Source organism: Hemitrygon akajei, unplaced genomic scaffold, assembly GCF_048418815.1.
Source record: "Hemitrygon akajei unplaced genomic scaffold, sHemAka1.3 Scf000036, whole genome shotgun sequence".
NCBI classification, from domain to species: Eukaryota; Metazoa; Chordata; class Chondrichthyes; order Myliobatiformes; family Dasyatidae; genus Hemitrygon; species Hemitrygon akajei.
The window spans coordinates 7,884,510-7,898,026 of NW_027331922.1; the positions used below are offsets into that span (position 1 = coordinate 7,884,510).

The window sequence follows — 13,517 nt, forward strand, 5'->3', positions numbered from 1 at the left end:
CCTCCTTTCTTCACACCTTGTTCACCTACAAAAGTTAACGAGGCTCGATGCTGACTAGCTCGCAGCCGTAGGCCTCGTCTGCATTTCTCCAGCAATTCCGACCCCACTCCTGCATTTGCTGGCCAATTGATAACACCGTTCCCGTACGACATCCTGAACGTGACCGACCCTGCGTTCTGAGAGGGCGGAAACACTCGGGACGGGGTTTGGAGACGGGATAAGGTTGCCAGCTTCTCCTCAGAGCAAACTTCCTCCACGCGCGTGAAAACAGTTTGCATACAGCATGGCGTGAGACGCCCACAACCTCGCCATCCCGTCGCTCAGAGCTCTCTCTCCCATTCCCTTATTCGGATCCATCTTATCCTCAGCGGGCGGCAATTTCGCAATTTCCCACAACTTCACCACCCCATTCCCCTTTCCACCACGATTGAGTGAATCACCCGGGATGGATCAAATCCACAGCCTGGGATTCGCTGAATTAAACAAAGAACCCCTTTGGTTGTGATGGAACGGCAAGGAGGGAAATTGTTTGACCTACGCGGAAGTACAGACAGAAACTACCCGCGTCCGCGAGAGACGGTTAACGCAGCCTTTGATATTCCTGTCTGTGTTTCCTCCATTTGCCCCCAGTCCCCTCTCCTCCCGCTGTCGGACATACCCCGGGCCGCCGAGGGTGCGCGCACCAGAACTGCGGCCATGTACGCTTATTCCAGCTCAATCGGACCAGTGTATCTGTAATGCCCGACGGACACTGTATAAACAAATAGCCTCGGAGGGAGCAGCTTAGACTGAAATCTCTGTACATGGTGAGCACACCGCTCACCCGGGACCGCACTGAACTCCGTCCGGTTTCAACATCGCAGTAAGTGTTGTCTCCGATTCCTCAGAACCACGGAGCGTTCACAGCGGGGTTCGGACCGGGAGGGAATTCAATGGCAGGAAGGAGCTCTGAAATGTTCAAGTTAACGAATTAATTACTGAGCAAACGGATTAGGAGAAGCGACGTCATTACCTTCAATCAAAACATTCTCCTGCTGGTTTCTACTGAGCCAGCACTGTAGAACGTTTCACACCGACAGTGATATCCGAAATGTCCCACGGGGCAGGGTTCCGTCTCTGATCTCTCTCTCTCTCTCTCTCTCTGTTTTCTCTCTCTCTCACTCTCTCTGATCTCTCTGTCTCTCTCTCTCTCTCTCTCTCTCTGTGATCTCTCTCTCTCCCTGTCACACACACACGCACTCACACACACACACACACACACACACTAAAACTAACTACTCAAAACAACAGATAAAACGTGAGATTTTACTGTTTGGATTGTCTCAGTTAAGAATGTGGCAGATCGGCTAATTCCATTTTTTTAAAAAAAGGATATTATAGCCACAAATTATTAGGTGTTGAGATAAATTAGAATACTGGAAACTCACAAAGTCTGATAGCGATTGAGACAAGTCGGCATTCAGATTGCTGACACTGCGGAACTTTCTTTCCTCTGTCAGCGCGTTTTATTGATATCCCCCTGGAACAGTAAGATTTGACTACAATATTCAGCCTGCTTTGCTGACAGTTGAAGGGAGGGGAGGAATGTTGAACCATTTGGATTTGTTTTCAGCAGAAACGCCGCTCCCTGATCCGAGGAATGTCTGCGTGTCGGAATCCGTCCTGCGGACGGGCAGCAGCTTGCACACAGAAAGTCGCGCTGTGAGTCTCACAGAACAGCAGCACCGGCTCCTCGCCCGATTCTCTGCTATGAAGTTGGAAGAAAACGACTTGAAAATATATCCACACGGAGACTGAATATTCTTAGCGAATTAAGGTGAGAATAATTCAGCTTCTGATATTTGTTTCCGATCTTTATTTCAAATCGATGCATGATTTGCGTTTTGCATCGGTGATCAATAACTCATTCGCACCATTTTAACCCTCTTCCGGCGGCGATATCATTTGTGATCCTACACTTCCTTGTCAGCATTACTGAGATTTTCCACAGCTTATGCCACGATTAAAAACAGATCTGAAACCAAGGGTTCCGATTTCAAAGCAAGCGTGTGAAAAATCTGTTTGGACAACACGTTTCCCGCTTCCAAAGCTTGTCATTTCAGATGAATGCATGTTATCTTTCCCTTTCAGACTGTGTTTATTGTGGGTGCTTCCAACTGATCCGCTCGACATCCTGTAGAAGCAAAGATTTTGATTCTGTTCAAGGCCACGGCACACAGTAAACAGCGGGGGTGGGGGCGGTGCTGGGAAAAGGGGGGTGGGCGGGGTGACCGGTTACAGAAAGAGACAGGCGGCAGGCTGCATTACGGAGCGAAAACCATGATTTTATTGTACGGGGCAGAAGGCTGGATGGGCCGAGTGGCCGATTTCTGCGTGGTATATTGACAGTAAAGATCTGACTCCAGAGTTACTGGAAAACTATATAACAATTACGAACCATCACATATATAAAGTACCTGTCGCTGAAATAAAAACAAACATTGAAGGCAGAAGGCGACGCCCTGCATCGGGACAGGTGAGGGATGTTCGAGTTGAAACTCGTCCTGAGCTGGGAAGCCCCGTTCTCACACAGGGTGGAGCTCAGAACCTCCTAGAACCCGAGATGGATCAGATCCTCGGTCTGGGATTGGCTGAATTAAACAAAGAACCTCCGCCTCATTGGTTGTGATGGAACTGCAAGGAGGGAAATTGTTTGACCTACGCGGAAGTTCACACAGAACCTACCTGCGTCCGCGAGAGACGGTTAACGCGGCCTTTGATATTCCTGTCTGTGTTTCCTCTATTTGCCCGCAGTTCCGTCTCCCCCCGCTGTCGGACATACCCCGGGCCGCCGAGGGTGCGCGCACCAGAACTGCGGCCATGTACGCTTATTCCAGCTCAATCGGACCAGTGTATCTGTAATGCCCGACGGACACTGTATAAACAAATAGCCTCGGAGGGAGCAGCTTAGACTGAAATCTCTGTACATGGTGAGCACACCGCTCACCCGGGACCGCACTGAACTCCGTCCGGTTTCAACATCGCAGTAAGTGTTGTCTCCGATTCCTCAGAACCAGGGAGCGTTCACAGCGGGGTTCGGACCGGGAGGGAATTCAATGGCACGAAGGAGCTCTGAAATGTTCAAGTTAACGAATTAATTACTGAGCAAACGGATTAGGAGAAGCGATGTCATTACCTTCAATCAAAACATTGTCCTGTTGGTTTCTACTGAGTCAGTACTGTACAACGTTACACACCGACAGTGATATCCGAAATGTCCCACGGGGCAGAGTTCCGTCTCTGATCTCTCTCTCTCTCTCTCTCTCTCTCTCTCTCCCTCTCATCTCTATCTCTCTCTCCGTCATACACACATTCACACACACACACACACACACACACACACACACATACACTCTCACACACACAGACACACACACACACACATACACTCTCACACACACACAGACACACACACTCACACACACAGACACACAGACCGTCACACACACACACAGACACACACACACACTCACACAGACTCAGACACACACACTCACACACACACAGACACACACACAGTCACACACACATACACACACAGACACACACACACTCACACACACAGACACACACACAGTCACACACACACACAGACTCACACACACACTCACACACAGTCACACACACCGTCACACACACACAGACACACACACACAGTCACACACACACACACACACACATACACTCACACACACACACGCTCACACAGACTCAGACACACACACTCACACACACAGACACACACACAGTCACACACACATACACACACACAGACACACACACACTCACACACACAGACACACACACAGTCACACACACACAGACTCACACACACACACACACACTCACACAGACACACACACACACACACACAGTCAGTCACACACACAGACACACACACAGACTCACGCACACACTCACGCACACACACACAGTCACACACACACAGACTCACACACACACACACACACTCACACAGACACACACACACACACACACAGTCAGTCACACACACAGACACACACACAGACTCACGCACACACTCACGCACACACACACAGTCACACACACACAGACTCACACACACACACACACACACACACACTCACACACACACACACACACACACACTAAAACTAACTACTCAAAACAACAGAGAAAACGTGAGATTTTACTGTTTGGATTGTCTCAGTTAAGAATGCGGCAGATCGGCTAATTACATTATTTTTATTTTTCTTAGTGAGAAAGGATATTAAAGCCACAGATGATTTGGTGTTGAGATGAATTAGAATACTGGAAACTCACAAAGTCTGATAGCGATTGAGACAAGTCGGCATTCAGATTGCTGACACTGGGGAACTTTCTCTCCTCTGTCACCGAGTTTTATTGATATCCCCCTGGAACAGTAAGATTTGACTACAATATTCAGCCTGCTTTGCTGACAGTTGAAGGGAGGGGAGGAATGTTGAACAGTTTGGATTTGTTTTCAGCAGAAACGCCGCTCCCTGATCCGAGGAATGTCTGCGTGTCGGAATCCGTCCTGCGGACGGGCAGCAGCTTGCACACAGAAAGTCGCGCTGTGAGTCTCACAGAACAGCAGCACCGGCTCCTCGCCCGATTCTCTGCTATGAAGTTGGAAGAAAACGACTTGAAAATATATCCACACGGAGACTGAATATTCTTAGTGAACTAAGGTGAGAATAGTTCAGCTTAAGATATTTGTTTCCGATCTTTATTTCAAATCGATCCATGATCTGTGTTTTGCATCGGTGGTCAATAACTCATTCGCTCCATTTTAACCCCCTTCCGGCGGCGATATCATTTGTGATCCTACACTTTCTTGTCAGCATTACTGAGATTTTTCACAGCTTCTGCCACGATTAAAAACAGATCTGAAACCAAGGGTTCCGATTTCAAAGCAAGCGTGTCAAAACTCTGTTAGGACAACACGTTTCCCGTTTCCAAAACTTGTCATTTCAGAAGAATGCATGTTATCTTTCCCTTTGAGACTGTGTTTATTCTGGGTGCTTCCAACGGATCCGCTCGACATACTGTAGAAGCAAAAATTTTGACTCTGTTCAAGGTCACGGCACACAGTGAACAGCGGGGGTGGGGGCGGTGGTGGGAAAAGGGGTTGGGGGGCTGACCGTTTACAGAAAGAGACAGGCGGCAGGCGACATTACGGTGCGAAAGCCATGATTTTATTGTACGGGGCAGAACGATGGATGGGCTGAGTAGCCGATTTCTGGTATATTTCCGGTAAAGATCTGACTCCAGATAGTAAATGTCGAACTCCAGAATTACTGTAACATTGTTTACTGTAGTACAGGAAGGAAGAGAGCGCGTTGGGCTGTAAATGGGGTCGGGCCACCGGGGGCGATCCTCAACGTTGCAGGAAGTGCTGGCCGGTTTGAGGTCCGAGAAACCCAAGGGGTCCCAGGGGAGTAGGGACCCCTGTTTGAGGGGATGGACAGGGAGAGTAAGCCTTCGGGGGACGACCAGCGCAGTGGGCTGGTAGTGGCGGGCGTCCCGGGAGAGGAGGGGTGACTGGTAGCGTGTGCTATAACTGTGGGAAAGAGGGGCATTTCCGGCGGGAAGGTGAACAGTCGGGGGTGTGCTACAGCTGTGGGGAAGGAGGACACTTTCGGAGGGATTGTGAGAGACAAGACATCCCGAGGTGGGCAAGCCCCCGGGCGAATAAGAACGGAGAGGAGTCGGGAAACTTAGGACAGACTCAATGAGGGAACGGACTGGAGTCTCTGGAGGAACACATTGCTAGAAATCAGCCAGGGGACCACCGAAAGCCCAAGCGTGGGCCTACCGATAGAGGGAGTTTACGCAAAAGCCATCCTCGACACAGGATCTCAGGTTACCTTATTGCACCGGCCGTTCTACAACAAATATCTAAAGCACTTGTCAGTAACTCCATTTGAGGCACTGGAGATTTCGGGTGTAAGAGACAGTGATTATCCGTGTACCTGTCAGTGAGATTGGAATTCTCGGAGGGCGATGTGGGAGTGTCTGAAGCCATTGAGACGCCGGTGTTGGTTTGTCCGGACCCGGTGGAAACAGGTGTCGCTCTGCCCTTCTGCTGGGGACTAACTCCCCTCTTGTGAACGGCTCCTGGGAGCCGGTAAGGAGAAGGCGCTGGAGAACTTTCTGGAGACCCTCTCGGTACACCCAGTGTTTCAAGCGGTGTTTCGAGCTGGATCCTGAGTGCAAACGAGTGTCGGTGTGGTGTACGCAAGGGTGGTCTAAAGTGATACGGCCAGGGGAGGTGGCACTAGTGAATGGGACCCCCAGATTCCCCGGAGTGCCGGCGGGCGAAGCCCTGTTAGTAGACGCCCCAGAAGATCTCGAGGGGGAGACACGATTTCCGGCGGGGGTGCTGGTGAGGCCCGAAGTGCAGAGGCCAGCGGTGGTACCTGCGAGACGGATGGCCGTGAGTGTCAGGAACACTACGGCAGGAGAAATCACCTTTAAGAGAGGGATCCCGCTGGCGCATTTGTTCCCGGTGACGGTAATGTCTAATGCCCCTGTGAGGCCCACTAGGGGGATGGATTGGAAAACAGAGGAAAGCTGACCGCTGAGGCCTTTAACTTTGGGGATTCTCCTGTGTCACCGGAGCAGAAACGCAGGCTGGCGGAGAAGACTTTGAAGCTGGAAGATGTTTTTTCTCTTGGCGAATTCGATGTGGGTTGCTCCAAGAGCACTCGCCATATCATCCGAGTGACTGAGGACACCCCGTTCAGAGAGAGGTCACGGCGATTGGCCCCAGCAGATGTGGAAGACGAGCAGCAGCACTTGTGCAAGTTGAAGGAAACTGGAATCATCACTGAGTCCCGAAGCCCCGTATGCGTCCCCAATAGTAGTGGCCCGGAAGAAGATGAGAAGGGTACGCATGTGTGCGGACTATCGGACTTTCAACCGGCGAACTGTCGCTGACCAGTATATCAAATATGGGATATTAATTGCCCAGCAATAAAATCTAAAATTTGGCAATGCCAATCCACCTTCCTTTTTTAACTTCTGTAAATGTCTTTTACCTAACCTAGAATTTTTATTCTGCCAGATATATATGAAGAAATTTTTCAATGAACATTGTCAAAAAAAGATTTCGGAATAAAAATTGGTACCGCTTGAAATATATTTAAGAACATAGGTGAAATAATCACCTTAATAGCATTAATCCGACTTATCAATGATAAAGACAATGGTGAACATTTAGTAAACAAATATTTAATGTGATCAATTAAGGGTAAAAAATTAACCTTAAATAAATCCTTTTTTTGTAATTTTAATCCCTAAGCATATAAAATAAACAGTAACTAATTTAAACGGCAAATTTCTGTAAATTGGAACCTGCCTATTTAGGGGGAACAATTCACTCTTCTTAAAATTCAGTTTATACCCGGAAGAATTACTAAACTGAGCCAACAATGATATAACTGCAGTAATGGATTTCTCAGGATCAAAAATGTATAAGAACAAGTTGTCTGCATATTATGATAACTTACGGATATCCATCCCATGAGTAATGCCAAAAATGTTAAGTGATTCTCTAATAGCAATTGCCAAAGATTCCAGCGCAATATCAAATAATAATGGACTAAGAGGACAACCTTGCCTGGTAATCCGAAATAAGCAAAAACAGTGAGGTGCCGGAGACAATTTTCCACAATATGGACCAGTCACACACAGAATATCTACAGAGTTCAACAAAGACTGATCATGAGTCACCATGGCATTGTGCATGGGAAGTTGTGTTCAACAATACTTTTTTAAAGATTTTTGAAGATGATTGTCAATGCGGGTGGGGGAGTGAGTATTGTACATTGGCAAGCTGCCTCATGACAGCTTGGTCTGGAAGATAACGTCCCATGCGGTACAGAGACAGAGCTAGTTGGGTTCAAAAGTTGCCTTGAAGCTAGCAAGCAAAGAGTGGTGGATGAAGGTTTCTCCTTGGAGTGGAGGCGGGTAACTAGTGGTGTACCGCGAGGCTACAGGTTGGGACATTTGATATTCGTTATTTGATAGCAATGATTAGAATGCAAGTGCACAAGGCTTGACCAGAAATTTCGCCGATGACAGACAATTAGTAGATGGTACTCACGGTGAATATTATCGTAGCTTATAGGGGATCTAAATGGGCAGAGGATGGTAAATAGATTCCAAAACCAACCCGAGCAGCAACGGTTTCATGCAGAGGCTGGTGATTATGTGGCGGGAACTGCCAGAGGAAGTGGATGAGGTAGACACAATTATATAATTCCAGAAGCAGTTGGGATGTGAAGATGGAAGGAAGAGGACAGGAGGAAAACGGGCCCAACTTAGAAAATTAGGACCATCTCAGTGTACACTGTGGTCAGCATTGTCTCTATGGGCTGAAGGGTTAGTATCTGTGGTTTGTTGCTCTGTGCCTCTATCGGAAGAATGCTCTAGATATCACTGGACAGACATACAGACATGGTTTGGGAGTTGATGCGAACTGCAGCTCTAATACAGAGAATGGCTGTACTGTCACATTTGCAAAGTAATCCTCTGACTCACTGTCTGCTTGTTGTGTGTAATTCAGGGCATCACCAGCAGGTGGAGCTGTCCAGCACCGGGGTCAGAGTGTAAACAAGACGACGACAATAAACAACCGTCAGTCAGAATCAGAATGGCTACAGGTATGTTCACCTGGATCTTTATAACTAAACTTCTGTCCTGTTGGTGCACAATAGTTCAGATGAAGAAGCTTACACAGGCGCTAACAGGGCAGAGAAAAAGTTTCATCAAGCAGTGTCATTGATCCCACTGGTAAAGTGATTTGTGTAATCGATCGGTCCAACAGTTCCAGCGAAGGGACCTGACACCAGTAATGGTCGAATGACTCCACTCACCAGGCAAAGCTTCACCTGAGTGAAAGGAGCCGGAGACCCTGAATCAGCAGGTTGAGAGTGAAACACGAACAGGAATGTGACAGCGGTGTTGTTTGTTACGTAAAAGTCTACAGACAGACGGACATACTTTATTGATCCCGAGGGAAATTGGATTTCGTTACAGCCGCACCAACCACGGATAGTGTAGAAATATAGCAATATAAAACCATAAATAATTAAATAATAATAAGTTACTCATGCCAAGTGGAAATAAGTCCTAGACCCGCCTATTGGCTCAGGGTGTCTGACACTCCAAGGGAGGAGTTGTAAAGTTTGATGGCAACAGGCAGGAATGACTTCCTATGACGCTCAGTGTTGCATCTCGGTGGAATGAGTCTCTTGCTGAATGTACTCTTGTGCCTAACCAGTACATTGTGGAGTGGATGGGAGATATTGTACAAGAGGGCATGCAACTTGGACAGCATCCTCCTTTCAAACACCACCGTCAGAGAGTCCAGTTCCACCCCTACAACATCACTGGCCTTACGAATGAGTTTGTTGATTCTGTTGGTATCTGCTATCATCAGCCTGCTGCCCCAGCACACAACAGCAAACATGATAGCACTGGCCACCACAGCCTGGTAGACATTGAATCTTTGGACACTCCCTTACTTTGTTCAAAATACAGTCTTTCTGTTTTTGCACATTTTTTAAAAATCTATTCAATATACATAATTGGTTTAATTGTGTACTTTTTAAAAATTTTAATCATTATTATTTTTTCCCTGCTAGATTACCTATTGCATTGAACTGCTGCTGCTAAGTTAACAAATTTCACGTCACATGCCGGTGATAATAAACCTGATTCTGATTCTGTTTTACATGTGCAAGTTTACCCTTCAAGCTCCCGTGTTCCGGGGCAAACTGTCCCAGCCGAACCAGATAACAAACAACCCCATCCGGTAACGTACTTGTGAATCTCCCCGACACTCTTCCCAGCTGAATCACATCCATCCTGTAGATTGTTAGCAACTGCATCCTTAGCAAATGCAAAGCTCTCTCAGCGAGATTTTGTTTAGCTACTGGAACTGCACGCAAGACTCTCCCTTTGCCAATGACTTGTATAGTTGCTACATGACAATTATTATTCAGGAGACGGGATGGGACCCAGGGGACCAGGCATCATGGGCTTCAAGGTTATGTTCAATTTGTAACCCAGGGGACTGGACGTTGTCCATCTCAAGGCAGAGGTCAGTCTTTGACCCAGGGGACAAGACAGTGTGTGACAAAGCAACCGGAGAACGTTTGATCTGGAAGATCGGACTACGAGTAATCCAGTGGCTTGTCTGTGAGTGATACAGGTGACTGGACAGTTTGTGATCCAGGGAGATTTATGTCTGTGGGAGATAATCCCAGTGATAATTCCCGGTATCTGCTGATGCCGTTCCATTAATAACCGCTGGTTATTGGTGTGTTCAACAAATGCATATCAGTATTACTGTGTCTACCCAGTTCTTTTTCTGGGAGTCGATGTGTCCACTCACTGGCTTTCTGGGATGGTCACCTGGCAGGAAGTGTGGTTCACATTCACCAGCACAGTCCCACTCCAAATCTGGTCAGCCGGAGTCCCGGCCCCATTGCAGACACCCATTGTGAATCCTTGTTCGAGCATAAATCACTCTAAACCGGCAATTCATCACTTACTGCAGGTGGGAAATTAAATCGGGTACAGAAAGTACTCAAGGGGCTTCTACCAGGCAGCTCATCGAGGGAAGATAATCGGGACACGGGAAGCAAGGTTCCAAAGCAGGGTCAGATTGAGAGCAATGTCCCAATGGAATGCGGTCCGGCCGCAGAGGAGGAGGAGCAAATTCAGCCCAGAGACAGTGACGTCAGAGACACCGAGCAGGACCCTGGAACCGGCACAAGTGAGGCGACTGCCTGTCAGCCCAGAGACAGTGACGTCAGAGACACTGAGCAGGACCCTGGAACCGGCACAAGTGAGGCGACTGCCTGTCAGCTCGGAAGCTCATTAAACACGGAATTGTCAAGTGCCCAACAGGGAGTGGGTGAGTGAAACATGAGGGTGATGTGTTCGCAGAATGAGGTGGGAAGTGGGTAAATGTGATTCCTTGTTGGAGGGTTGGTCAGAGAGGGATAAAGTGTGGGCGTGGTGCAGTCGGTGTAGTGTGGCACCGGTTCCCGCACTAGAGGAAATGTCCTACCTGTTCTGAGGATTTCCAGGATGTGTATCGGAGGAAATGCAGCTCTCCAGATAAGAGAGAATTTCCAGGATATGAGTTATGGGAAATGTATTCACCAGGATAGAGTATCTCTGGGAAGCGACAGTCACAACATTTATTACCCATTTTAAACTGAAATCGGTGAGTGGGTGGGACGGTGGGAGAGACAGGTTTCTGGTGAATGGGTTCCTTCTGGGAACGTCTAGCACAGCGCATTGATGGGTCGGTTTTTTAAGGCCAGTGTTGGAGATTAGGGCAAAATACGTGTTTCCAGCTGAAAGCAGGTAAACACTGAGGTTCAAGACATGACTGGTTTGTTAGGGCTGGGTGAGAGCGGTGGAGACAAGCGATATTTGAGTTTGTGACTACATTCACATTTTATATTCGCAGAGCCAGAGTTTACAATCTCCGACCTCCTGGCAGAGGGGGGCGAGTATCGACTGTACCAACTGACAAAGTTCTACAGGGACAGACTCAAACATGCAATTGAAGAAAAAGTTGAAAGACTCGGTTGGATGTTGACAAAGGAGGGACATTTCAGTAGAGAAGAAAATGAGGTGAGTGTATTTAGTGTATTGTCACCGAACTGCTGGTATCAGAGGGAATAGTGATCGATATTAATCTCCTGCACGTTCTATGAGTTCTGCATGGCAATGGAGACTTTGATCTCTGACTTGTCTTCGGTAGATCTGTTTCAGCTGTTCAGGTGGGGAGCACTGGGAACTGCAGGTTCAGAGTCACCTTCTCCTCTCACACCTGCTGTATTTATCAGTGTACCGGACCTCAGTCAGACCATTGTCTTCAGTAGATCTGTTTCAGCTGTTCAGGTGGGGAGCACTGGGAACTGCAGATTCACAGTCACCTTCTCCTCTCACACCTGCTGTATTTATCCGTGTACCGGACCTCAGTCAGACCTTTGTCTTCAGTAGACCTGTTTCAGCTGTTCAGGTGGGGAGCACTGGGAACTGTAGGTTCAGAGTCACCTTCTCCTCTCACACCTGCTGTATTTATCAGTGTACCGGACCTCAGTCAGACCTTTGTCTTCAGTAGATTTGTTTCAGCTGTTCAGGTGGGGAGCACTGGGAACTGCAGGTTCAGAGTCACCTTCTCCTCTCACACCTGCTGTATTTATCAGTGTACCGGACCTCAGTAAGACCTTTGACAAGGTTCCGCATGGAAGGTTAGTTAGGAAGGTTCAATCGTTAGGTATTAGTATTGAAGTAGTAAAATGGATTCAACAGTGGCTGGATGGGAGATGCCAGAGAGTAGTGGTGGATAACTGTTTGTCAGGTTGGAGGCCGTTGACTAGTGGTGTGCCTCAGGGATCTGTACTGGGTCCAATGTTGTTTGCAATATACATTAATGATCTGGATGATGGGGTGGTACATTGGATTACTAAGTATACAGATGATACTAAGATAGGTGGCGTTGTGGAAAATGAAGTAGTTTTCAAATCTTACAGAGAGATTTAGGACAGTTAGAAGAGTGGGCTGAAAGTTTGCAGATTGAGTTTAATGCTGATAAGTTTGAGGTGCTTTATTTTTGTAGGACTAATCAAAATAGGACATACATGGTAAATGGTAGGGCGTTGAAGAGTGCAGTATAACACAGTGAACTAGTAATAATGGTGCATAGTTCCCTGAAGGTGGAATCTCATGTGGATAGGGTGGTGAAGAAAGCTTTTGGTATGCTGGCCTTTTTAAATCAGAGCATTGAGTGCAGGAGTTGGGAAGTAAAAATAAATTGTACAAGGCATTTGTAAGGCCAAATTTGGAGTATTGTGTACAGTTCTGGCCACTGAATTATACATAAAGATGTCAACAAAATATAGAGAGTACAGAGGAGATTTACTAGAATGTTACCTGGGTCTCAGCACCTAAGTACAGAGAAAGGTTGAACAAGTTAAGTCTTTATTCTTTACAGCGTTGAAGTTTCAGGGGGGGGGGCATTTGATAGAGGCATTTAAAATTATGAGGGGATAGATAGGGTTGATATGGATAGGCTTTTTTCCATTGAGAGTAGGCGAGATTCAAACAATGGACATGAGTTGAGAGTTGGGGGCAAAAGTTAAGGGGTAACACGAGGGGGAACTTCTTTACTCAGAGAGTGGTAACTGTGTGGAATGAGCTTACAGTAGAAGTGGCAAAGGCAGGTTCAATATTGTCATTTTAAAAACTGGATATGTATATGGACAGGAAGGGAATGGAGGGCTTTGGGCTGAGTGCAGTTAGGTGGGACTAGGTGAGAGTAAGCGCTCGGCACGGACTGTGTTACTGTGCTGTAATAGTCATATCGTTGTATGACATAAGTGCAAGGGCTGTATATCTGGACAGTTGAACAGGCATTCAGTCTAAAATTAATTTTGCATCTT

At 47.3% G+C, this 13,517-nt stretch overlaps 1 protein-coding gene across 1 annotated transcript in view; it reads left to right on the forward strand.

The window, feature by feature from the left end:
* The first annotated feature begins 603 nt into the window (after positions 1-603).
* Positions 604-13,517, forward strand: part of LOC140720099 (NACHT, LRR and PYD domains-containing protein 3-like) — a 36,016-nt gene continuing 23,102 nt past the window's right edge. The window contains exons 1-7 of the mRNA XM_073034996.1: positions 604-862; positions 1,613-1,816; positions 2,794-3,025; positions 4,280-4,733; positions 8,615-8,711; positions 10,613-10,972; positions 11,537-11,703. Of these exons, the coding sequence (XP_072891097.1) occupies positions 8,702-8,711; positions 10,613-10,972; positions 11,537-11,703 (537 nt within the window). The 5' untranslated portion in view covers positions 604-862; positions 1,613-1,816; positions 2,794-3,025; positions 4,280-4,733; positions 8,615-8,701. The remainder of the gene's footprint in view (positions 863-1,612; positions 1,817-2,793; positions 3,026-4,279; positions 4,734-8,614; positions 8,712-10,612; positions 10,973-11,536; positions 11,704-13,517) is intronic.